Here is a 25,411-nt window from a genome sequence, read left to right as displayed (position 1 = left end):
TGTGAACTAATTGAATTTTCTTGCATGTGTCACTGAGGTAACTATGAAGGTACATTTAATGCAATGAATATCTGTTTAAATATCAATGATTTATAACCAACTAGTCATGTATGAACTAGAGATCTCTTTATAAAGCAGTCAGTAACTAACTAATATTCAGTAACTAATATTTACAAAATCAGCATAAAGCTTAGAAGTGTTTCCATGGATAGCATAGGTCACTTATCAACCACCATAATTTTATATTACCAACCATACGAACAATAATCAAAAATTTACGATAGTTCAACAACAGGTGTATCAACCATTTTATCTATCATGATGCCCAAGTGTAAAAGAACAACTAATTGATTATTGTAATATTTATAAAAGAACATTTAATATTTTTTAAAGATAATTGTAAAAGAAAACTTTTAATATTCACTAACTAGTATTCAGTAACTTGTGTTTCCAAATATTATGTTTCGAGATCACTTTATAAAGCAAGCCGTATACAGATGTCATCCTTCTTTGACGTCTGTATACGGCTTGTTTATTTATTTATTGTTGCTTTTTGGCAAAAAGCCAAAGGTCTTCTCCTTTAGTTCACTCATAATTGAAACGTTCTCCTCCTTAAAAATAAACATAACCGCATTGGAACAAGCAAGGACAGTAATTTAGCTCTTGTTTCCAGATGACAATCTATGAACTTTCTTCTTACCTCTTGCAACCCTCTTTGATCATTTATGATCTAATGGCATCCCTGTTCACCATGTAACATGCGTTAACCATCAAATTGTTGTCTTCCATGAATAGATTGACATAATAAGTAATACTTTCTTGGTCAAATGCATTTGATCAGCAGTGTGATAATGCATCTGACACTCACAAAGTCAAGTTTGGGTGCCTTTGTTTAAACCAAACCCACCATTATTCTCCATTAAATTCAAACACGTTTGCCCTCCTTTTGTTCTCCATCTGAACCTTACTTCTAACAATATCTAGCACCTCTCCCTTTGTTTTTACCTTGGCCCTTTTAATATACATCTATATCAAAAATGTCACAAGTACCTCCTCTTTGCCTGAGGGCATTAGGCCTGGATTTCTGCCATGTTGTACATTTCCAGACAGCTTGTCTTTCAAACTAGTCCTTGGCACACCATATCATATTCCTTGGCTGCTCTATTCACTCCCATTCTACCAGTCTTTGCGGCCTCCATAGCTTGCACCATCAACTCATTATCCCACAACATTCTTATGTCGATCAAATGCATTTGACCAAGAAAGTATTACTTATTATGTCAATCTATTTATGGAAGACAACAATTTGATGGCTAAAGCATGTTACATGGTGAACAGGGATGCCATCTGATCATAAATGATCAAAGAGGGTTGCTGGTTGCATTAAGAGGTATGAAGAAAGTTCATAGATTGTCATCTGGAAACAAGAGTCAAATTACTGTCCTTGATTGTCCCAATGCAGTTATATTTATTTTAAGGGGAGAACATTTCAATTATAAGTGAACTAAAGGAGAAGACATTTGGCTTTTTGCCATAAAGCAACAATAAATAAACAAATAAACAAACCGTATATGGATGTCTCCACAAGGCTGGATTGGCCAAGAGTTCTTTGTTCAATGGCTGGAAAATTTGTTTGGACATTCATCTTGTTACATGCCAGAAGCTATCAAAGTAGCTGAAGAAAACAATAATTATTGTTCTTTTTCTGCTAGCTCAACCTCTCAATTTAAATTTTTTTGGTCCTTTGAAAAGGCATTGGTCCACTGTATGTCATACATATATATCAGGAAAAGTTGTCATCAAGTTTACATGTTCCTCACTTTTAATGAAGCATGGCTTCAGTCAATCCAGCCTGAGATAATCAAGTCAGGATTCAGAAAAGCCGGAATATATCCTTTTGATCCTACAAAGCTGTAACGCAATGGCTACAACATGAGCACCCTGAGTATCTGCCCAATAATCTAAGTTTTACCACAGGATAGGTTGAGCATGCAGAAATTCTAGTTGGTAATCCAGCCAATACTTTATAGAATGACAATAGTGTAGCTGAGGAACATGAAAGTTCAATATCTGATGTTCAAGGAGCTATATAATAATTGTTCTCTTACAGATCCTGAAACTACAGAAGGTTCTTTATCAGTGAGTTTATCAAAAACCGATGTTTGAACTGTCAAAGTTTTTAAATCAATCAAATCCAGTCAGAAAGACATGGCAAAAGTCCAAAGCAAAAAGAAAATAATAATGTGAAGATGAAGAAAATTAAGACAAAGTTTGAGGAGCATATCACAAAGACAGCTGGACTGATTTAGCTCTAATTTGGAATGGAAGATGTTCACCCTGAGGAATGTTACACGTAAAATGGACTATTTTTGTTTAGCTGTTACTAACAGCTACATATTATGTAACACTTATATAGCAGCAGCCCAATAGCCCTCACCAGGTGATTAATCACTAAGAGTGCAACCAATGGATTTATTCTATTTTAATGCCTGAAAATTCAAATATGGGTAGCCCACTGCTACATTCTGACTGCATTTGATCAATATGAATGGAGAAGTTGAATATCACATAAAATTTCAGCAAGATAAATATTTTAGTGTCAGTTTACGTTCACCTGAGAATAGACATATCAAAGAGTTGAACATGTGTTCACTCCCAATGGTTTTGTACTGGAACATGTTTGCATGCCTGAATTGTCTATACTAAATGTATGGAATCTCATAACTCAGTTGTTCACAGCACTACTAAATGTTTGGGCAGCTGGCTCATGTAACAATTAAGAGTTATTAGCAAGAAACAAGGGCTCAGGTGAACACGAACCTAAGGCCTATTTACAGACTATAAGGGCTCAAGTCAACTAAGGAAAAGTTTACTAAAAGGCCTACAGAGTAAGCTTCATTGTAGAGTGGCTATTTTGTGTTAAGACATAAATCTCTGTAAGCAGAGAATAAATGGACTGCATTTTCTCAATTATTTTTGTAATTATTTTGTGTACACATGCTCCTTTGTGAGGCCTGCACAGTAATAAAAATTAAATTATCTGCAGTTTGTATTTAAAATCATGCCAAAATGCTTGTGAACAACCTATAGCACTTTACCTTACCCCAACTTGTAGGACAGCAAGGATAACAAGGTACTATGGTGAAAACCCAAGTCGTGCATAATACAAGAAGCCACCCAGTAGATGAGAAGTGGCCAGATGGGCTTCATTTCAATCGTAGTCCAGGTGGTTCCTTTGATCTACCTGAGTTACATACATGCAAACACATCTGCAGACACACAGTCCACGTATGTACCTGCAACAAGCCTGCAGACACATATATACCTACTTATATTTGATACTACTTATGAAACATACGTTTTGGTAATTGTGAAGGCAGCTTCACGTATTCTCTGTGTTGTTTAGAAGTATTGATTGCTACTCTGTTGATTCCAGCCATTTGACAAATCAACCTCTCAAGACTACCACCGAGATTGTTGTAATCAAATGGAGTATCTTCAAAGATACAGAGAATATTGTTAGGATCTTGCAGTGAAGGAGGGACAAAAGCAATATGGTTATCCTCTTCCAATAAAATGACTGGAATGACTCTTGTAGAGCTATTAATTGAGAGCCGATTATAAATTATTTTCCTTAGCACACCAACAATGTTTCTCATTTCCCTGTCTACACAAGAGGTATTGAGAGAATATTCTGAACTGTTTGAGAGTTGCAATAGTTCATATGATGATCTGGAGCAGACAAAGATTATCCAGTCAGCTTGAGATAGTTCATGATCACTCCAAGCAGCTCTGTCAAACCTTGTTGATTGGTCACAGAACAAGTCTACCCTCACATCAAAGCCATAGGTGATTAGATGACATGAAAAGTTATAAATGCGTTTTTCTAGTACTCCTTTTATTTCACTAGTTGTAGTCCTCTCAGTTGGGACATAAAATATGCATACTTTTTGCATCCTGCCCAGTGATCCACGATTACCCAATACATCCTTCTTTTGTGTGTAATGTGTACTGTGAAGGTTAATAGAGGGTGAAGTATCTTTTTCTGTATAACCTATAATACAGAATAAAATTCAGTAAGAAATGAATCTTTGGACAACATATGACACAGACAGTTAATTACTGTATGAATAATTCCATTAGCCAACAGGGCAAGAAATATTCGAGGGCACTATAATTCTCTCACTGCATGCCAAGCCAGAACAAACCCAACTCCCTTTTCTCCAAGAAAATCCCCAAATGGAATTCTCTCAGTACCTATCCAGATTGACATAGAGATATTCAAGTCATACTTACTATTTAATTTACTGTATTTGTGATACCCCTAAGGGTTTTGCCAATTAAAATAAATAAATCTATAATCAGGGAAAATGTTATCTGTCTTCCACCTTCCCAATACACTGTTTATGCCGTGTAGCTAGATAATATACCACTTTGGTGTGGGTATTCAAATGCACCACTTAGCACTTTGAGGTTTATCTCGCATATTGCACTGGAAATATATATCATGGGAATGAGGTTTGCGCATGGCTTTCATGCCCAACCAGTTCAACGATATGATATGCTTTGACTTATTACATTGAGTGACATGGAGCATTAAATTGTTAGTTTTGGTTTACAGGTTATGCTAGGCTCAATGTAGTTGCTAAGTTTCAACTAGTTGATTACTAAACTATACTCTTAGACAAATAATAAAATAGTTAGTTGGGCAATGCAAGGATGCATATTTCTACCCACCACATGTCAGCCATTGAGTAGACCACGGAACAACACTAAGAGGACAAGTAGATTTAAATAGGTGAGTACCTTATAGTCCTATATATGTACTTAAGTATTACTCACTGTTCAGTTATACCATGACTGCATTGGGTTTTGCTAATATATACACCCTTACCCTCGGGCCTGTGGTCCTCGGGCTTTTGGGTGTATATATCAGCAAAATCTCTTGCAGCCATGGAATAATTATTACATGATGCATAATTTTGTTTGCTATTATGTTGTGTTGTTGTTACTTATAGCTACCATCATCTCTTGTTTCACTACTTTTTATCGCTCTAGAACCTTACTTCATTATTAAATTAATAGTTTTTATTGAACTAGTTCTGATATGAAAGGATAGTCTGCATGGTGGCTAAATATTGCAGGGCTAAAAATACCCAGAGAAATACCAATCAGTATCAGAAAATCTCTTTTAACATTTTCCCACTAATGGTGTTACTAAATTAAGAGTGCTCTTATGATGGATGAAGGGGCATTACCGTTGCTACTTAGGTAACTATTAATATAAAATGTGACCCATTCACTTACCTCCATGGAAAATCATTGCTGCAGCGATTTGCACTTAATTGTCTGAAACAAAAGCAACACAAGAATGACACATTCAGTAGCTATATAGAAGTATTTAACAGTGGAGCATTAAAGTTAGCGACTATAGCTATACAAACCCAAACATCCATTACAATATAATGTAGTATATGTCTGTTTTAGTAAGGAGTTCAAGTTCTCATCCTTTCATTATCCTTTGAGATATTATTGAATGTTGTATATTTTACTGTAGTGAAGCACAATCAGTATGCACTAAATTGGTTTTTCAGTGCAAACATTAGTAAGTGTACTCTGTCAAAGAAGAGCAGCCATTTGATTTTATGTCTAGAAGAGTGTGATAGGAATTGCTTTTACATTTATGCTCCAAATTATTTTAAAAGTTCAGATCCAGTTTCTTTCAAGATTCTTACTGACTGCAAGTACAAAAGTGTACAAGTTAGCTAGCTACCTTTTGGCAGAGTGAAGACTTCTTTTTACATAAGTGCAAAAGTCTTCACACACAAGGTTTGGTCAGTAATTTGTAACAGGTCTTAATGTGTGTACATTCCCTGTGGTGCATGTAATGTGTAGGAGGTGATAGTTTGTTGAATCACTAAATGTGAACCATCATCTCCTACATACTTATCATACAGGCATAGGACAACAACGGCCGATCCAGGATGGGGCATTTGGGGCAACCCCCCCCCCCCCCCCCCCCCCCCCACTCTCTGTGGAAGGGTCATAGGTAGCTAGCTAGCTATTTCTTTTGATAGAAATATTATACACTTTATGAGATAAAAGACATTATAAAATTCATGAAAACTGCACATTCCCACCATTTATTGCAAACTCACTTGAAACCAAAGTCAAAACAGCTGTGAAAGCGCTTTCCGCACCTGCGTACGTACTAAGCGCCTCTAAAAATAATTATCGTGTTGATGGTGTTTAAGACTTCTGTAAACGCCATAATGACAAAAATCAACCTACTAAGGAGTGATCACTGCTGCATGAAAAGTACAACAACTAGCAAGAGAATCTGCTCTCCCCAACGCCAACTTAGCTTGTTCGTGCCCCTCCCCTTGCCAACTCCTGGATCCGCCCCCGGACAAGCCCACCTGAACTAATGTGTATTATGTAATGCATTCTTCATTAAGTTCAAAAATATTTCACATGAGTTAATGGTCAAAAACCTCAAAGTTTAATATATACATCTACGAGGTCTCCTGTATAATAATTTGATGGTACAGATTTTGTAAAACTGCCATGAAGCAATCAGACTTCCAAAACAACACATGGCAGTCACTAATTTACCACTAACAGCCTCCGTATTTATCTACCAATGACAAACAATTGTCTGTGGCGGATATTTGTCCTATAGACTCTTTAGAATAATTATAAAGAGTCTATAGGACAAATAAGGAGAGTCATAGTATAATATATGCTAAGGATTTTACATAATGGCTTGTCCTACCCCCATGTAATATAGATATGACATTTCCTATGCATTGTATATCATACATTAAAGAGTATAATACAATATTAATAGACTGATCAATTGATCATGTTTGCAGCATTTGGACAGGCTGTTCTTTTGTCCATGCTGCATTACATAAACACACAAAACATACAGGATTACAGGTGCACAATTCAAGTGCTACAACAAAATAAATAGCTACACATGATAAACATAAAAATCAATAGTATGTACATGTAAAACAACAAGATGGAGTTTCACCACATAACTGCTATGTTGCTGTTTCTTGGAAAGCTTGAAGCTGTGTTCCTCTAGTATAGCGGCTTGACAGGTTTTGGTGAAAAAGTATCATGGCTAAGTTGACGTTGTCATGTAGAATATTGTACACCATCATCTAAATGTATAGCTTAGGAAGGGTTAGCTATAAGGGCAACTATCTCAGCAACTATATCAAGGGGTGACATACAGGCAGGTAGATCTGCGACCGTAATCAAAGTCTAAGTCAAAGGTCAAGGCCACCAAATCTGTGCCGAGTCAACGATCAAGGGTAAAAATTTCTGACCCACGATCGAAAAGTACTGAAATATTGTCGATAGGTCACTGGTCAAAGATTGAGAAAGACTCTAATTGTCACAGGTCAAAGCAAAATTTCGATCGGTCAAGACTTTGACCATGGTCACACATCTCCCTACAGTGCGTACCTATGTGACACCCCCTTGTATATAGACTAGATGTTTGTCGTAATCTAAATTGGTTGCTGGTAGGGCTGTGTGGTAATGGAAATAACATGATTATCGTGATATCTTTGTGATTATATTGTGATAAAGATAATGAATTTTCTATTATCGATAACTTAAGATAATAGTAAATCTCTGTAGACTATTGTATATTAAAAGCAGGCAGATGGTATTCTTGTGAGTAAGGTCACAGCCAGCTGTGGTAATACTGAAAAGGGCGACTTTTGCAAGAGATACTAGCCTTAAACATTTATTATTAGGCACAACTGTACTTGCAAAAGTACTCTATGGCAATATTTCAATATTGAAATAATATTGTTTATCGTGATATAATGGATTTTGTTATCGAAACTTATCAAGATATAGGCTTTTCCACTGGCACTTAAATCAGTTGCAGCTTAATATACCAACACTACAACAGTGTTGTCAATCATCAAGGTAAATTTTGCTGTCTGACCATGCGAGACTGTGACTTAGTCTGACAGAACATCTGGTGACTCCACCATACAGGACTTGTGCTGCTGGAATGCAATTATGCGTCTATCAATGCAATGCCCAACTGCCACAGATATAGGCTGAGGGTGGGGGAAGGTTGGGGATGGTGGGGGAGTTGATTGCTAAATTTCCCCAACATAGTGGGGCATTTGTCTTCACTAAAGAAATTCACTCAGGCAGCAAAAGTGTGTGCTTTCAGTTTAGGAAGGAGTGTCTCAGGTGCTAGCTACTACATTCATACTAGAATCTACTCAAACTAACTCATCGCTAGACCAACGCCACACGACTGTACAAATCCCATCCTAGCAGTGTTGCCATGTTGTGAATAAAGTTCATAGATTTATGAACTTTTTGTCTTGTTTGTAAACCTGAAATAATCTGTGAACTTTTTATGAACTTTTGGCTTGTTTGTGAATCTGAAATAATCTATGAACTTTTTATGAACCTGAAATAATCTATGAAGTTTTTATGAACTTTTGACAATTTTAGGTGAATTTTTTTTTCTTTTTTTTTGCTCTTCAGTGCCCTACTAACCCAGAGATCCACCTATTTATAATGTGTGGGTTAGTTCCCCAGTAGGTGGGGAATTGAAATTTTCAGTGATGCAAATCCCCACCTTCCCCCACCTCAGCCCGTAGATTGATAGGTACATTATGTTTAATATTCACGTGCCAAGAATCCTGATGCATGGCCATTATAGGATCGTGAATAATCTATGAAACCTGATGAATGCTTGATGAATAATGTATAACAAGCCAATGCTGCAATCTGATTGATGCGAGGCAGCTGCACAAGTTGGAAAGTTATAAAACCCGGAGTCGAAACACGAAATAAAATGAAATAAAACAAGTCTATGCAGTCTAGCAGTGGTTTGACATTAGAATATACAAGGTGACTAGAGTATAAAACAGAGGGAAAATGGCAACAATAACAGAGAATAGCACTAGAAATTGTATTCTAGGTCTCCATAATCCCATAAAGTCAGATAAACCATCAGTTTAAAAGTCAAAAATATAATATGCAATTAACATGAATTCTTTTTGGTAGCGCTTAATGTGTGTCGTACCTGGGCCCTTAACCATTTTCATAAGCTGTGTGGATAGCCACAGTTGGCTTCATCATCTCTTAAAGGCATCGCTTCATACTCACCAACCCACTGCAGCCAACCATAAAGAGAGAGAAAGAGAGATGTCTTTTGTTTGGTTAAGACAAAATACAACTTAAGTACAGGGGTCTAGACTCAGGGTACCATGCACTGGGCGGACAGTACAGGAGTCCTGGCAAGATTTACACCATTAAATTGCAATACAAAAACAATAATTATAGCATGCAGAAAAGTTCAGTTAAGGCAAACCAATAGGTCCTAGTCCGGGGAGGGTCTAAAATTAAAAATCCTTTATAAGCAGGAGACAGCAACGTGAGCAGCCTGCTCAAACAGGAATCTTATAGTCTTCCTTGTCACTTCATAATCATTGGCTACTTGGGCAATTGTGTCTGGTATAAAATGGACTAAAAACTAGTCTTGAAGAAAATGAGATTAACGGATAAGCCAGAAAGCTGAAGATCATATTGTACACAGCTATACCAGCCTTCCTTCTGAGCTCTAGCAGCTAAAAGATGTTGCTGGGTATTGGTGGGAATAGTTAGGTCGAACAAACAGATGGATTTATTGGAAACTAATACAAAGTCAGGTCTGCCGCTAAGAGTGGAGGAAAGATTGGTTGGAATGGTGCTAGGAGGGTAGACACTAGCAAGATATCCTGGAAGGTCAGCATAGAGTTTAAAACTGTCAGGTAATTGCTGTTGGGGTCTATGAACGAGAACCTGTAGGACTGAATCATGTCTCCAGGTATACCTGCTTTGATCAAGAGCAACAGGACATCCAGTCAAGATATGGTTTGTTGTGGGTTTGGGAGCTTGACAATGGGCACATTTAGGGCTAGTAATGATGTTCCACCTAGCCAGGTCCATAGAGTATCACAACCAGCACGTAGCTAGAAGAACAGCTGTTTCTTAGGGAAGCCATACATCAATCTCTTCCGCTTGCTCCAGAGTGACAATGTTTAAAAATTTATTTTGAACAGTTAATGTCTTGAACTTTTAATCAACATGAGTACAACATTAATCATGATGTGCATAGTTCTTGAATATAGCAGAGTGAACTTTGGCAACTGAAGCCTTAGCAGCAGATAGAGAGTTAAGGACAGTTGGAGAGACATCTGGACTGTTGGCTAGTACAGAATATCTACAATCAGTGGGACAACTGACTGCACAATAGCCAGAATGTATGACAGCTTAGCTGACTGCTTCAGATGAGGTAAAAGGGGGAGATTCAACACATCTGGGTGAAAAACAGTTCCAGGAGTGCAATTTCGGGGTAAGTTCAACCAACTCTTCACAATTAAAATTTCAATAGTAGTTTGTAATGATCAAGATAAACTAGCTGAAGCCAACTGTGGCTATCCACACCTCTTATAAAAGTGGCCAAGTACCCTACTATTGTAGAGTCCCCAAACCCTTCGAAGCAGGCATTTATACTCTAATTGATAAGCGCTGTGCAGAGAAAACTGCGACCTGGAATCTTGCTTGATGTAATTAAAGCATAATTGTATTATAGCGTTACTGTGCATATAAGAGTACATGTGGGCATTGCGAGACAGTCCGTATTATGAGACACTTATACCAATCCGCATACAAATGGTATATAAATACCACATTACAGTGCTATAGTCTGTGCATCCAGCGTTGAGACTCTAGAAACGCTTCTGCCAAACTAAGCATGCAATAACCTATTTATTTTGTTATCATGCATGCGTAAGCGAGTCTATTGTTAGATGACCGCATGTTTTTATTGCTGCCATTTGATGTCTGACGTTAACACCATTTAATACAGATATTGGTTTATTGCTTCTAACTCAGTTTTGGAAATGTCAGAACAGGTTTTCTTGTTGCTTAAGTCTGAGCACAGAAGCTAACTTTGATATGTTCTCTCCTGAAACGATATGTGATGGTTTACTTTGTGTTTTTTATTGCAGTGGAGAGAGAACTATAGCTACAAGTTCAGTTGTGAAGCCACACAAGCAGTGGACTGAAGAAAGCATGAAAGCAGCATTCACTAGTGTTGTTAATGAATCTCTTGGGCTATGAGAGGCCAGTAGAATGTATATATAACATTCCGGTAGAGATGATAGGAAGGCGTTTAAAATGGAAGTGTAACAATGGGATGCAGGCCAGGGCCTAGTACAGTACTTACAGATGAAGAGGAGGAGAAACTGGTGGCTTACTTGATTACGATGGCTGATATGGGCTATGGCATTAGACAAGATACTGTTATGGAGATGGCATTTATGATAGCTGAGAAGTGCCACAAGCAGCATCCATTGTAAGAAGGCAAAGCAGGCCGTTCATGATTTGAGGCATTCTCCTAAACTGACAATTTGTTTTCCACAGTCACTGTCTTACACCAGAGCCATTTGTGCCAACCGAGAGACTGTCGATGAATTTTTTTGGCAAACTTGGTTCTGTGTATGGGCAGCTTAATTTAATTAGTAAGCCCATGCTCATTTTTAATTGTGACGAAACCAGTGTTAGTATTGTACACAAACCAGGAAAGGTAATTGCAGAGCTGGGATGTAGAAATGTGTATGCAGTAAATTCAGCAGAGCAAGGCAAAACACATACCCTGCTATCATGTGTCTCAGCACCAGGATATGTTTTGCCACCATTGATGATATTTCCAAGAAAAAAAGTGTGTGCCAGATAAAATGAAAGAAGGTGCTGTTCCTGGTACTTTGTTCAAAAGAAATTGGTTGGATTAATAAAGAACTATATGTGACCCAGTCTGAGAAAACTAGTCTTATCGCCCATGTCAGCAGATTCGATTTTTCACCCAGGACACAAAGCTACATGAACAAACTATCTAATTCCACAGTCAAAATCAGCTAGACTTGAGTGGGCTGGTTTTGCTGGCTGCTTTTCCCAAGCCCAGTGGCGATCCGTACGTGCGGTGTGGGGCCTTAATGGAGCTCTGGTCAGCCTGGAGATGACTGTATGTGGCTGTACAGCTCTGTGGTGTTGAATAAGTACCTCTGCTGTGAATTTCCTTTCATTTTAGCCAATTTTGAGATCTCAATGGCCCAAAACTTGGCCTAATTCATCTCTATGGCTATGCCTTCCTTTTCAATTTTTGAACACCATCTTGCCTACCTTCCAGGCCCCCCCGCCTCCCACCCATTTTGCAGCTCGCCTGATACAGTCAACCACGGTTTAAAAACTGTCTAAAATGCCAGGAAACTTAGTTGTTGGCTACTTGCACAGTGGATGCTGTGGAAAGTAAGAAATTGGTGTAAAACGTTTGAAAATTTGGTACACATAATTTCAACCATTGGCGAGCTACAACACACTAAATACTTAAAACCGGTGTTTCTCGATACGTTTAAATAGGCGATAAGCCTGGTTTTCCCACATATAGATTGGTTCATAGTTAAATTCTTTTTGCAGCAGATTCCTCCAGCTCGCCCTGTATTGCTTCTGCAAGATGGGCATGCCTCATACATCTCAATTGAGTTAATAGAATTGGCTAGAGAAAATGATGTTCACTTGTTGTGCTTGCCGTCGCACATGACTCATATTGACTCATAAATTAGATTACTATGGTATAAGAGGTGACTTACTGCAGTGGATCCAATCGTTTCTTACTAACCATACACAGAAAGTTGTTGTTGATGGTGTATGCTCTTCACCTTGCAATGTCACATCAGGAGTACCACAAAGATCAGTGCTTGGCCCAGCGGTTTTATTTCTTAATGACATAGCAACCAATATTCACAGCCAGCTTAGACTCTTTGCTGATGATTGCCTAGTTTATCACCCTATTAATTCTCCAGAAGATCATAAGATATTTCAGGATGACCTTGACAAGTTAACAATATGGGCTGATATTTGGCAGATGAAGTTCAATGTCAAAAAGCGCTGCATCCTACGAGTATCTACTCTACATTCTACTAGTAATTTTACATATACAATGTACAGAATCCCTCTACAAGTTGTCAAAAAACATCACTATCTGGGAGTGCTTTAGATAGCAAGTTACCATGGACCCCTCACATTAACTCGATTTGCAACAAAGCAAATCAACTACTAGGATTTCTACGTAGACACCTCCATCATTGTCCACCTTACTTAAAAAAGCGTGCTTACAAACAGATTGTTTTACCAACTATTGAGTATTGTTCTGCTATATGGGATCCATACCAGCAAACATCCATCCATAAGCTAGAAATGCTACAACATCATGCTGCACGGTTTGCATTACACAAACCTTGGAGGAGGAACCACAGAGACAGTATAACTGACATGCTAATGACATTGAAAAGGCCATCGCTTGAGAATCGAAGAAGACATTCACGTTTAATTCTGCTATTTAAGTTCATAAACAAGTTGATACATATTCCTATCTAGTATTTTCCAGTGCCATCCCCCTTAACAACTACCAGGGCTAACCACGATCAAAGTTTATGCAACAGTATGCCAGAACGAACCAATATCTCTATTCATTTCTGCCAAGGACAATCCCTGACTGGAATAACTTGAATATTGAGGATTTAAGTAATTGTAATCTAGATTTTTTTAAAAGATTATTTATCTAGTTATAGCTAGTTAATAACTTACATGACTTTTTTTGTACATTAGCGTTATACCCTTGATGGGTTTTGCTAATCAATAAATAAATTAAATAAATAATAAATATGTTGCAACCCTAATTTCTCAAAATCTTGTAAGTTGTAGCAAATATTTTTCCGAAAGTCCAGGTATAGTGGTGACGCCAGATGCCTTGGCATCTCTGGTGGCAGAAGCTTGGCCAAATGCATTCACCACTGTAAACATTATGGCAGGCTTTAAGAAGACTGGGATATACCCTCTTAATCTTGGTGAAGTCACAGATCAGCAGCTAGCTCCTTCAAAAGCAGTTTGTTCACAGTCAGTTGCAAGCAACACTGATCCACCTATGTTTTCCAAAGAAAAAGAAGCCTTGTATCAGCGACGCTTTGAAGAAAACTAGACACCAAAGGCCCTAGCATGGGTTAAGATTAACCACCCTGAAGTAAACACCAGTTCTACTGAAGCATCTTCAGTATCAAGTAGTCAAAATAGTTCTTCCAAGTCTTCTGAGGTTTTGTCAGAAGTTCTTTTATTACCAGAGCCAAAGATATAAAGCATCACCCAAGAAATCAAGTGCTCTTACTAGTGCAAAAACTGTTTGCATTACGGAAGTTAAAGTTTTAGATGAATTGAAGCAGAAGGAAGCTTCAAAAAAGAAAGCAGAAGAGGATAAAGCTGCAAAACAATTGGAGAAAATTCAAAGACAAAAGGAAAAAGAACAAAAGAAGCAAGAAAAGGCAGCAAAGACAGCTACAAAGTCAAGGAAGATCAAAAGCAGAGGATGACTGGAGGCAGGGAAAAGAACATAACTGAAACTTAGAAATTTCTTCTGGTGATGACACTGTGTGTCCACTGTATGGAATAGTTTCTTTTCAAATGATGATACTGGTGATTCCTGGATATGTCCCTCCTGGAGGAGACTGACTGTGGCACTTGACTAGACATTGGGTGGCCTGCAGTTCAAAACCTGGGGTAGGAGGGATTTTTTTCCTTTCTTTGGCCCTTTTCTGTTTCACCTTACTGTTAGCTAGGTTAAGTAATCATTTAAAGTCTCCAGTTCTTGTTAGGTTAAGTAATCCAAAGGCTGCAGCACATGTTGCTGTCATACCTTCAGTGCTGGTCACTGTAAAGTGCTAATATAATATAATTTAATGTTGTGACAGCTCTGATCAATGGTTTGACCATAAGTGCACATGAATCAGAAGCACAAATAGGATCCCAGATAGTTGGATTTGTGAAAAATGGATCAAGAAAATGTGACTACTTAATTTTCAGATGAAACGTTTATTGTCTCATATCAGATGCTGTTGTCTCATAGTAGCCCCATGTACCCATCTTCATTTAAAGTTTGTTTTGTCTTACATTCTCACATTTAAATCACAACAAATATTTTTCTATAAAAGGTTGATGGGACGTATGCATGCAGCAAAAGTTGTAGAGAAAACCAATAAATTTTGTAAGAGTTACAGCCCATCATAAAATTGTGTCTCATGACTCCCACGCTTACTTTATTGTCCACCACTAGACAGTAAGGTTTATTTAGTTTTGTATCATTTCCCGTTTCGATTCCGGGTTTTCAGTGTAAGATTTTAGATTTACTTTTGTATAATGCATTGATCGGGTATACAGGCTTTGCCTTTACCCGTATGTGATCAATCATAATCATAATCATAAAAAAGAGAGGAAGCCAGACAGCACAATAGATAATTAACACTATTTTTGCATAATATAGACACCTGTATACTTTATAATTGGTTAGTGTTGTAGTTGGTAAAGAAGAGATTAGACTGTTCCATTGTGAATGTGATAATCATTATTGTTGGGGGTACCAGGTAGCTTACACTGGCGTAGTCGGCTAGGATTCTGATATTTATATATTTGTTAATGTACAAACTCAATCATGAGTATATTCGTACATATGTAGTTAGCTACTTATTTACAAGTTTTAAATAAATCAAGAGATGGAGCTTGGATAATATGATCATCTAGTTGGTTCCATAACTTATTGTAAAGGAAAGAAGGAGTTCTTATAAGCATCTACCCTTGTTGGCAATTTTGAAGTAGTCTATCCACGGGACCAGCCAGGAGCAGTTGACGTTGGCGAATTGTAACCAGCAACTGAAATGTCGTGGTACCATGGCATAATATCAAGATGTTAGGTGCAATCTGTGAATTTGCGCAGTTTATAAATTGCACTGCGCATTTTGTGAATTCATAAAATGGGCAACAATTTATAAATTGCGCAGCTGTCCGGCTTGGCTGACATGGCAAGGGCGACAATATGATTGTATCGGTTGTTGACCTACTGTCGTTCTAAGTGTTAGATCACGAGATTTCCTTGTGCAGTGCATGCGAGGTGTGAGTTTCTCTTGGAGTTTCTAGTTAGAGATCGTACAGTATCGAAAGAGGTCACAGAGAGCGAGACAGGGAGATTTTGAAAAGTCCTGTAGAGGAAAATATCTTGATCCCAATCACACCTCCAAAAGCAAAACAGTAATGGAGGAAAAGGCACAGAAGATAACAGACGTTTTGAATGGCTCGAACAGAAGCCTGCCGGATTTCCCAACCCTTTCTAATTCTGCAGTGGGTTACTATATGACAAAGAAGTTTGTTTTGTTAAACTACCCAGAGCTGAAGTTGGAAGATGTTCTATGTTTACTTGCCAAACAAAGGGTAAGAATCCATCCTGTTTGTGCCTGCCTTTCACGAAGTCTGTAATTAGCTAGCTACAGAATGAGAATGACAAAGCTGTCTTTGGCCATGCACCATCATTTAGTTACGCAGTTGATGACTTCTTAGAGCATGTGCATTCAACTGAAAATGGACATGTAAGCAACAAGAAAACACTTGCAGAGGTATGCATGGAAGTATAGTGAATTATGTATGCTATCATAATTATTCTCAAGCATCACAAAAATTAATAGCCACTAGTCATAAGACTCTGGACGTGGTTGTGGAGATTAGTTAATTATATAGCAATATTTTATACACTGAAGTAGTCTGGTTCCCAATTCTGTAATAATGCCAAGCTGTTAATTGTGAAGGACATGCAAGTCAGGCTGGATTTTAGCTGATATTTTTGGCAAGAAAGATCAAACCTTCATGATCCCCATAGGAATAGCAACTATAGTGTTCTGTGATACAGTACATTTTGTGTATCACATATCACCATCAAAAAATTGTTCGATACGAAACTGTATCATGATACTATAATGAAGTGGTCATGGCTATAGTTATGACTGGTACTAGCTAGCATACTGTAGCTAATAGTTGTAACAATATCCACTTTATCTGTACCTTAAAGAACCGACACTGATTCTGCATTCACTGTGTATGAGAATGTCAATAAACTATATAGATGTATTATACTGAAAAGATGCTGACAATTAACTTGTGTGTTCTGATACAATCTTTTAGCAAAAAAAACAGAGACCTGCTGTTACAAAGCACATCTCTACCTGGATACCTATGGTCTGTTACACTATCCAGCTACCACAAACATTATAATGCATGCTCCCACAAAGGCTTGTCCAGATTACTCCGCATTTTGATGAGTTGTCAAGATGGCTGGTATATATAGCAGATTGTTTACTGCTTAGAGATGTAGTTCTTTATACTTGAAAGTGTAACAGCTACTGTTTTCAGAAGGCCCCGCGGGTAAGTATATTTTAGCCATAACAGCAGCACTTAGACACGCATTTTTGTATGGCTTCTTGTAACGTCACACTTATAGCACAGGTAATGGAGAGGCTTTCTATTTGAGTCTGAGAGATCATATGTTACAGTTATAGAGAAATCACTGTCTGTTCTACTAGAAAACTTCGATATATTGATATTTTCTAAGTACAGTATCATATCGTGATACTTATTTGCTGTATTGATATATTGCTGTATTGATATGTATTGCAGAACCTAATTTATGGAGCCCACCTATCAATTTTCTGATATATTAGTTTGTAAAAAGATTGAGATTGAGACAACAATCACTTGTTCTAGAGCAGTCAGTAAGTGATCTCAGAAGGCTAAAATTTCTAAATTTTCCTATAGAGGCATGCCTATCATCACATTCTGTGTACCATTATGTAAACATGTGCACATTTGTTCATGTGGCGGTAAAATGTATCTATCTTCTTGGTGAATAGTTGGATTTCTATAGGTGAATTGGTGAATTTCTTTTCATTGTCTGTTGTGCCAATGAGTTATGATGTGTCATGCACATTAACAGATAATGTTTGTTTATTTAGAATCATTGGATGACTGTTGTCATTCTTGTGGAATGATTAGTTTGGATGATGATAGAATTGATTGGTGAGGTATAGTTATATAAACGAATTGTGTATTCACGTGTGGACTCCTGCATAGGTCAGGTGCAATAGTTGCTCATGGGGGTACCACGAATGGTGCTTAGGAAGACATGCAGTTACAGCCAGGCAATATGAAAATGGATATAACTTTTCTGGGGTTTGCTGTTCATCAAATGGAGCTGCATCTTTGTAACTCATGTATTGGAGTATAATGATATGTGTCACACAGCTTACCTGATTCCAAACACAATGTGTTTGCACTAATAACTGTATCACACAGAGGTGGCATTATGTAACCGCATGTTGTGGTACATTGTATTGTATTGTATTGTATTAATGCTTTACAGTGACCAGCACTGAAGGTCTGCAGCAACATGTGCTGCAGCCTTAGGATTACCTAACCTAATTTCAAGGACTTAGACTTAGTGACTTATAGCTGAAAAGGTGTAACAGAAAAGGGGCCAAAGTAAGGAAAAAATCCCTCCAACCCCAGGAATCGAACTGCAGGTCACCCAATGTCTAGTCGGGGCCACACTCAGTCTCCTCCAGGAGGGATGGATTTTCTTCCTTAATCCTAAAGTATCTACACGCATGAGATAATGTGAGAGTGAAACTATAAGTACATGTACCATTTGGACTGGACATCAGAGTTGGACATGAGTTACAATGCGTCAAACCTTATGTGCTGATACACGTTTCATTACTGGTGTAGCATATGCGCTGTGTTGGTATGTGCTGGACATGCAACATGCTAGAAAAAAGTATAGTGACAGGCTGGACTTGGTAGTCCCTGTGCCCATGAAAGCTAACCCACATGGAGAGATATCAGCAGATGAACCTGCTGCCACAAATACTGTAGTACGCAGAGGGCAGCAGAGAGAAAGACAGTGTACATCTTATCCAGGGTACGCAAGCGGGGAGAGATACCCAATATAGAAAACGAAAACTAGTGCGTCACGGATCTTGACCCATGTTCCTTGTAGTATAAACATAGCTATTAAGGGGCTTATTATACCTCCCTGAAAGCAGCCATGATACGCACTTGAATCGGCCAAGAACGTATAACGGCGGTACACTGAATGGACCAGAATCCAGAGAGTTCACAAAATGTGCAGCTCTTACGGTAGTTCACAAACTGCGCAACAATTTATAAATTGTTGCGCATTTTATGAATTCACAAAATATGCAGCGCAATTTATAAACTGCGCAAATTCACAGATTGCGCCTAACAAAGACACACGGTATGTCGTGCGGCCCAAGAAGCCGGCGCGCCACGGACAGTGGCGTGAGTATATTAACAGGAAGAAAGAAAACGCAATTTTTACACCTATGTAGTTCTGTGATCCCTTATCCGATTAGAACCAAGTTTGCTACAGACGTGCCGGCTAGGTAGGCGAGTCTACATTCCAAATGTGAAGAACATCGCTCCAGCCATTTTCGAGATACGATCGGCCAAAGTTTGGGGTATTTTTTCTTCTACTTCTTCGTTTCACACAGTTTGCAAAATCCGCCATAAAACACGAATGCGTGCTCCAATCGGGCTGAAATTTGGCACACTTAAAGGGCTCAAAAGAACAACATTGCAAATTACGATGGCGAAAAATCGATCGAATTAAAGGTGTTTTACGTTATTTTCACTAGAAGAGATGGACGAAATTTGCTGCCACTCTAGTGTTTTCTTGATTATACCTACCCCTACACATGACTATAGTTTGTAAGTTAATTTGAAGATATCGATTTTTCGGTTTGCGGACCCTAACCTTGTACAGGCTTGCCTTTTGTGCTGTTCCTTCCCTCGTGGTAAATTGATAATGAATAAATAAATCTCGATCTCGCATTTGCTACACGTATAGTTGGCTTTCGAACCATAACTCAGTGGTTTGTAATCCGATTCTTCTATACTACTGCAAGGACTTTCTATGATAATTATTCCAGCTACACACGATTTTCAGCTCATTGCTCTAAGCGATTTGCCTGGTAGCTATAGGCGTGAAAACTAATAGCTAGTTTTTTATTCATAAAATTTGATCGCGTAATTGTGACACAGGTTGGGTTTTGTGCCATATCTCGATTCTTTTCAAACCACAAAAAGGCATTCCTACGATGGTTAATCCATCTACATAGCAATTTTCAGCTCATTCATTCAAGGGGTATACCCTGTGGGCGTGACAGACCTTCGACCTTTTTTTACGCGAATAATCGGTCATAACTCCGCAAATGTTCATCGGATTCTTACCAAAGTTGGTACCGTGATCCGCCTTAATGAGCCAAAACTCTCTCTCAAGCTTTGAGAGGTTGTCCACTCTTACTATGGAGTATAGGTAGTTTAATATAATTAATTAATATTTGGTAGTGACGTCGCGCGCATTGCCGATCGGCGAAAAAAAAGACGTTTCGTGATCTGGAGCACAGCAGACTTGCAGGAAATGCTGCAACATTTACTGCAGTGATCACCTCCAAGCCAAGTACCTGTGTGCAGAATATGGTGTGGATTAAAGTTTGTTGACCATCTGGCTGAGACCAGCGTCGCCAGATTTAGTAAAAATTCTTCCGCGATCCAACAAATACTGCAGTCTCGTGCACATAAGCACTTTTAAGTGTGTCATAGGCGGTGGAGACGGGGGGGCAGGGGGGCCATGGCCCCCCCACTTTTTGGGACACTGTTTGCAAGAAAAGATCGAGATACTCTAATAGAACAGTCAGGATCTGGATACTCTAATAGAGCAGTCACAGTATTCAGAGAAGCCGTAAAACTTTTATTACGAGAGTTTTGGTTTTGCACAATAAATTAGATTTTTAATGGTCGGTATAGCCTTGAGCTAGCGGACCATCAATACTGTACCCTAAAGATTTTATAAATTGTACATCCCTTATTCTATACTTGTATGCATGCAGTACTGTAAATTTATAATCAACCCGGGGAATCAACCAATCAACCTTTACATTATTGGCTAAGCGTAAAATTTACCGTCAGTAATCAAGCCTTCGCTGTAAGTTTATACTTGTTTCTGAGCGATCATTTCCATAATTCAACACACTCAGGGGCGGTGGAGCAGGCCAAAGAGTGAGGGGGCCAGGCCAGCTGTAAGTTGAAGACCAAAAAAAAAAAAAAAGGTCACAGCCTGCTGACAATAGCTTCTCTCCACCAATTACATCTCCTTATTTATAACTACACATACGTAGCTAAGGAATTTGCACTCAGCATAATATCACTGACTTGATATGATTATACATCACTGTGAGCACAGTAAGATGATCTTTTCTGTAGCAAGGATGGAGTCCAGAGGTCTTGAGTAAATGGCTAGATCTATATTATAGCTATACATACCTCTAAACTTTCAAGTTTAAGGAGTGGCTACTATCACCAACCAATGACTCTAATTGATGCATACAAATTTTCCTTTTTCATCAAATTATGGAACCAACTCCCAGCTGATGTAATTAATTCCTCTACCCCTAATGAGTTTTGTAATAACTTACGTAACTTTTATTATCACACCTGTGCGTTATAATCTTTTGATTGCTGCACAGTAATAAATATATATATACATATTATACATGCAGGTTATCTAACATACTGTAGCACTTTTTGATAGTTAAATCAGAGCTTATCTGGTCATCTCCTTTTATGTGATACTCAATGCAACAGCATGCAAGGTTTGGTGGTATGCTTCCCAGGAAAAATTTTACATTCCTTGAATTCTCATCAGCATGGAGAACTATATCATACAAAGCCGTGATATTTCCTAGTGGTTATAATTTAGCACTAAAGTACCAGCTTATTCAGTCTCAATCATGTCTACTAGCTATTATCACATCCATTGCAAAATATTAAAAACATAGTAGGTATTACTTCCATAACACAAAATCTCCAAAAATGAAGTTTAATTATTTGTGGTTTGGAAGAAATTTTGATCGTAACTGTCAATGCGATCTTAAGATATACTGGAAGCTTTGAGAAGCTTTGAGAAAAGTTTAAGATACAAAAGAAATATATACAAGTTACTGAAACAGTGAATTAATTCCACTATGAAGAAACAGATGAGCAAGAGTATACTTCTTGGTACTTGGTAGATGGCAATTTAACAGATATACCCAAAACCGCATGTCTTTACAGCATGTGTTATACACATTCCTGGATGGATTAAATGTAGGCAAAGTTTGTTATCATAACAGCATAATAAATTACACAGCACACGATGATCTAGTTAGAAGTAGGTAGTTAATTTAAAATTTATGTATAGTTGCATATGTACATCCTCAATACTTTGTGATACAAATGGCTCTATAGAGTGTATATTGTGAGCATTAATTGAAGATATGCCATGCACTCATGATTCATTTAGGGATGATCCTCGTATACGTATATGCATGTAGTGCATAATTACTTGGTCAATTCTGAAGAGAATCAAGTACTCAATATCTTAAGAATTTCAGCTGTGTTAATGACTTGTGGTGAATGCTGAGCACATTTTAAACTTTCCACTGTTTGTTGCAAATTAATATGATTCGTAAGTATATTTCTGCATTATTTTTACGAATTTCTTGCATTAATTGAATTACCATCAATTGGAGCAAATATGCTTTTGATAGCTACTATAATTATTGCTCCCATGCATGCATAAGTGGACTTAGCATGCGCATTCTAAATGTAGTACATTGCATATAATCATGCAGATGCCGGTGTATGTCTAGACTATATACCACCTGTTGAGTATGAGGAAGAAGATATTTTTCAAAATGGCACAATAATTTTATTGTAGCATGCAGTATATACAGCTATATGCCTGCATCAAATTATATTGGTCTGTTTACACCAATGCAATGTAGCTATAACTATCCAATAGAGCAGTCAGATATTCTTATAGAACAGTCAAAAAATGATTTTTATACATGATTTCGCCACTGAAATTTAAACCAACAATCACAAAATGATTATTTAACTACACTCAAAGTAGTTGTCAAGTACATTCCACATTTTCCCGTAAAATTAGATATTAGTTATGAGAGGGTGGTTTTGGCAATATAAATCGCGTTTAGCACGCCGTTATTGCTTAAAGTGTACGTAATATAACCTACGCTAGAAGTTTGTGCTTGGGATTAGTAATCATTTCCATAATTCAACACACTTAAAGGTGCTTATGTGCATGAGACTGCATTATTAGTTTGATCGCGGAGGAATTTTTCGCTAAATCGGGTGACGCTGGTCTCAGCCAGATGATCAGCAAGCTTCAATCCACACCATATTCTGCACACAGGTACTTGGCTTGGAAGTGATCACTGCAGTAAATATTGCAGTATTTCCTGCAAGTCTGCTGTGCTCCAGATCACGAAACGTCTTTTTTTTCGCCGATCGGCAATGTACGCGACGTCACTACCAAATATTAATTAATTATATTAAACTACCTATACTCCATAATAAGAGTGGACAACCTCTCAAAGCTTGAGAGAGAGTTTTGGCCCAAAAAATAACAATGCAAATTACGACGGTGAAAAATCGATCGAATACAAGGTATTTCGTGTTATTTTCACTAGAAGAGATGGATGAAATTTGCTGCCACTCTAGTGTTTTCTTGATTAGACCTATACCCCTACACATGACTATAGTTTGTAAGTTAATTTGAAGATATCGATTTTTCGGTTTGCGGACCCTAACAAGGTACTGTCCTAGTACAAAACACATACAACCACTAAACAAAACACACACAAAATAACACTTACAAAACAAATCAACAACAATCTGTGTGTGTGTGCGTACGTGCGTGCGTGCGTGCGTGAGTGTGTGTGTGTGTGAATAAAACGCGAATGCGTACTCCAATCGGGCTGAAATTTGGCACACTTAAAGGACTCATTAAGGCGAATCTCAGTACCAAGTTTGGTAGGAATCTGATGAACATTCACGGAGTTATTACCGATTATTTGCGTAAAATAAGGTTGAAGGTCTGTCACGCCCACAGGGTAAACCGCTTGAAGGAATGAGCTGAAAATTGCTATGTAGATGGAGTAACTATCGTAAGAGTGCTGTTTTGTGGTTTGAAAGGAATCCAGTTAAAGGCCATCGAGATATGACACAACACCCAACCTGTGTCACAATTACGCGATCGATTTTTATGAATAAAAAAACGATTAGTTTTCACGCCTACCAGGCAAACCGCTTAGAGCAGTGAGCTGAAAATCGGTGTGTAGCTGGAATAATTATCATAGAAAGTCCTTGCAGTAGTACAGAAGAATCGGATTACAAACCACTGAGTTATGATTGCAAAGCCAACTACGTGTAGCATATGTGAAATCGAGATAGTCTAATAGAACAGTCACCCTAATAGAGCATTCAGCTACGTATATAGCTTACTCCATTACAGAATTATATGACATTGCAAGTTATTCTGTAGGGAGTTTAGCTACAAACAGTTAATCTTATAGACAATTCAGCTACAAGCAAGTCACCCTGTAGAGAGTTCATCTAGATCAGCTACAAACAAGTTACTTTATGCAACGTTGAGCTACAAGTAAGTCACTCTGTAGAGAGTTCAGCTATAAAAACAAGTCACTCTGTAGTACAAACAAGTCACTGTGTAGCTGGAGAGTTCAGCAACCAATCAAAAAAACCACTCTGTAAAGAGTTCAGCTATACAAACATGTTATAACTCTATACAGAAAGTTATAACTCTATAGAGAGATCAGCTAGTCATCCAGTAGAGAGATCAGCTACAAGACATCACCTTATAGAGAGTTTCGTTACAAAGAAACCACCCTGTAGAGAGTGCAGCTATGAACAGATCACCCTGTAGAGATCTCAGCTAGAAAAAGTCATCCTGTAGAGATCAGCTAGAAGGATCACCTTGTAGAGAGTTCAACTACAAACAAATCACCCTGCAGATAGTTCAGCTACAAACAAGTCACCCTATAGAGAGATCAGCTAGAAGAAGTTACCTTGTACAGAGCTCAGCTACAAAGAAGCCATCATAATATAAAGAGTTCAGCTGCAAACAAATCACCCTGTAGAAAGTTCAGCTACGAACAGATCATCCTGTAGAGAGATCAGCTAGAAGAAATCACCTTGTAGAGAGTTCATCTACAAAGAAACCACCATGTAGAGAGTTCAGCTGCAAACAAATCATCTGTAGATAGTTCAGCCAGAAACAAGTTCACCCTGTAGACAGATCAGCTAGAAACAAGTCACCCCATAGAGAGAGCAGCTACAAAGAAACCATCCTGTAGAGAGTTCAATTACAAACAGATAACCCTATAGAGAGTTCAGTTAGAAACAAGTCACCATGTAGAGAGATCAGCTAGAAACAGGTCACCCTGTAGAGAGATCAGCTAGAAACAAGTCATCCTGTAGAGAGATTAGCTACAAAGAAACCATCCTGTAGAGAGTTCAATTGCAAACAGAAAACCTTATAGAGAGTTCAGCTAGAAACAAGTCACCGCGTAGA

The 25,411-nt window shown here is 38.1% G+C and overlaps 1 protein-coding gene across 2 annotated transcripts in view; it reads right to left on the bottom strand.

Moving 5' to 3' along the window:
- Positions 1-25,411, bottom strand: part of LOC136244743 (uncharacterized) — a 43,527-nt gene that overhangs the window by 1,729 nt on the left and 16,387 nt on the right. For both annotated transcript variants that reach the window (XM_066036307.1, XM_066036308.1), the window contains exons 2-3: positions 5,308-5,349; positions 3,359-4,054 (exon numbers count right to left, since the gene is read on the bottom strand). In XM_066036307.1, the coding sequence (XP_065892379.1) occupies positions 3,359-4,054; positions 5,308-5,323 (712 nt within the window). In that variant the 5' untranslated portion in view covers positions 5,324-5,349. The remainder of the gene's footprint in view (positions 1-3,358; positions 4,055-5,307; positions 5,350-25,411) is intronic.

The sequence above is a fragment of the Dysidea avara genome, chromosome 14 (genome assembly GCF_963678975.1).
Source record: "Dysidea avara chromosome 14, odDysAvar1.4, whole genome shotgun sequence".
In the NCBI taxonomy this organism is placed as follows: Eukaryota; Metazoa; Porifera; class Demospongiae; order Dictyoceratida; family Dysideidae; genus Dysidea; species Dysidea avara.
The sequence above is the reverse complement of the archived record's forward strand: the minus strand, read 5'-3'. Positions and strand labels throughout refer to the sequence as shown.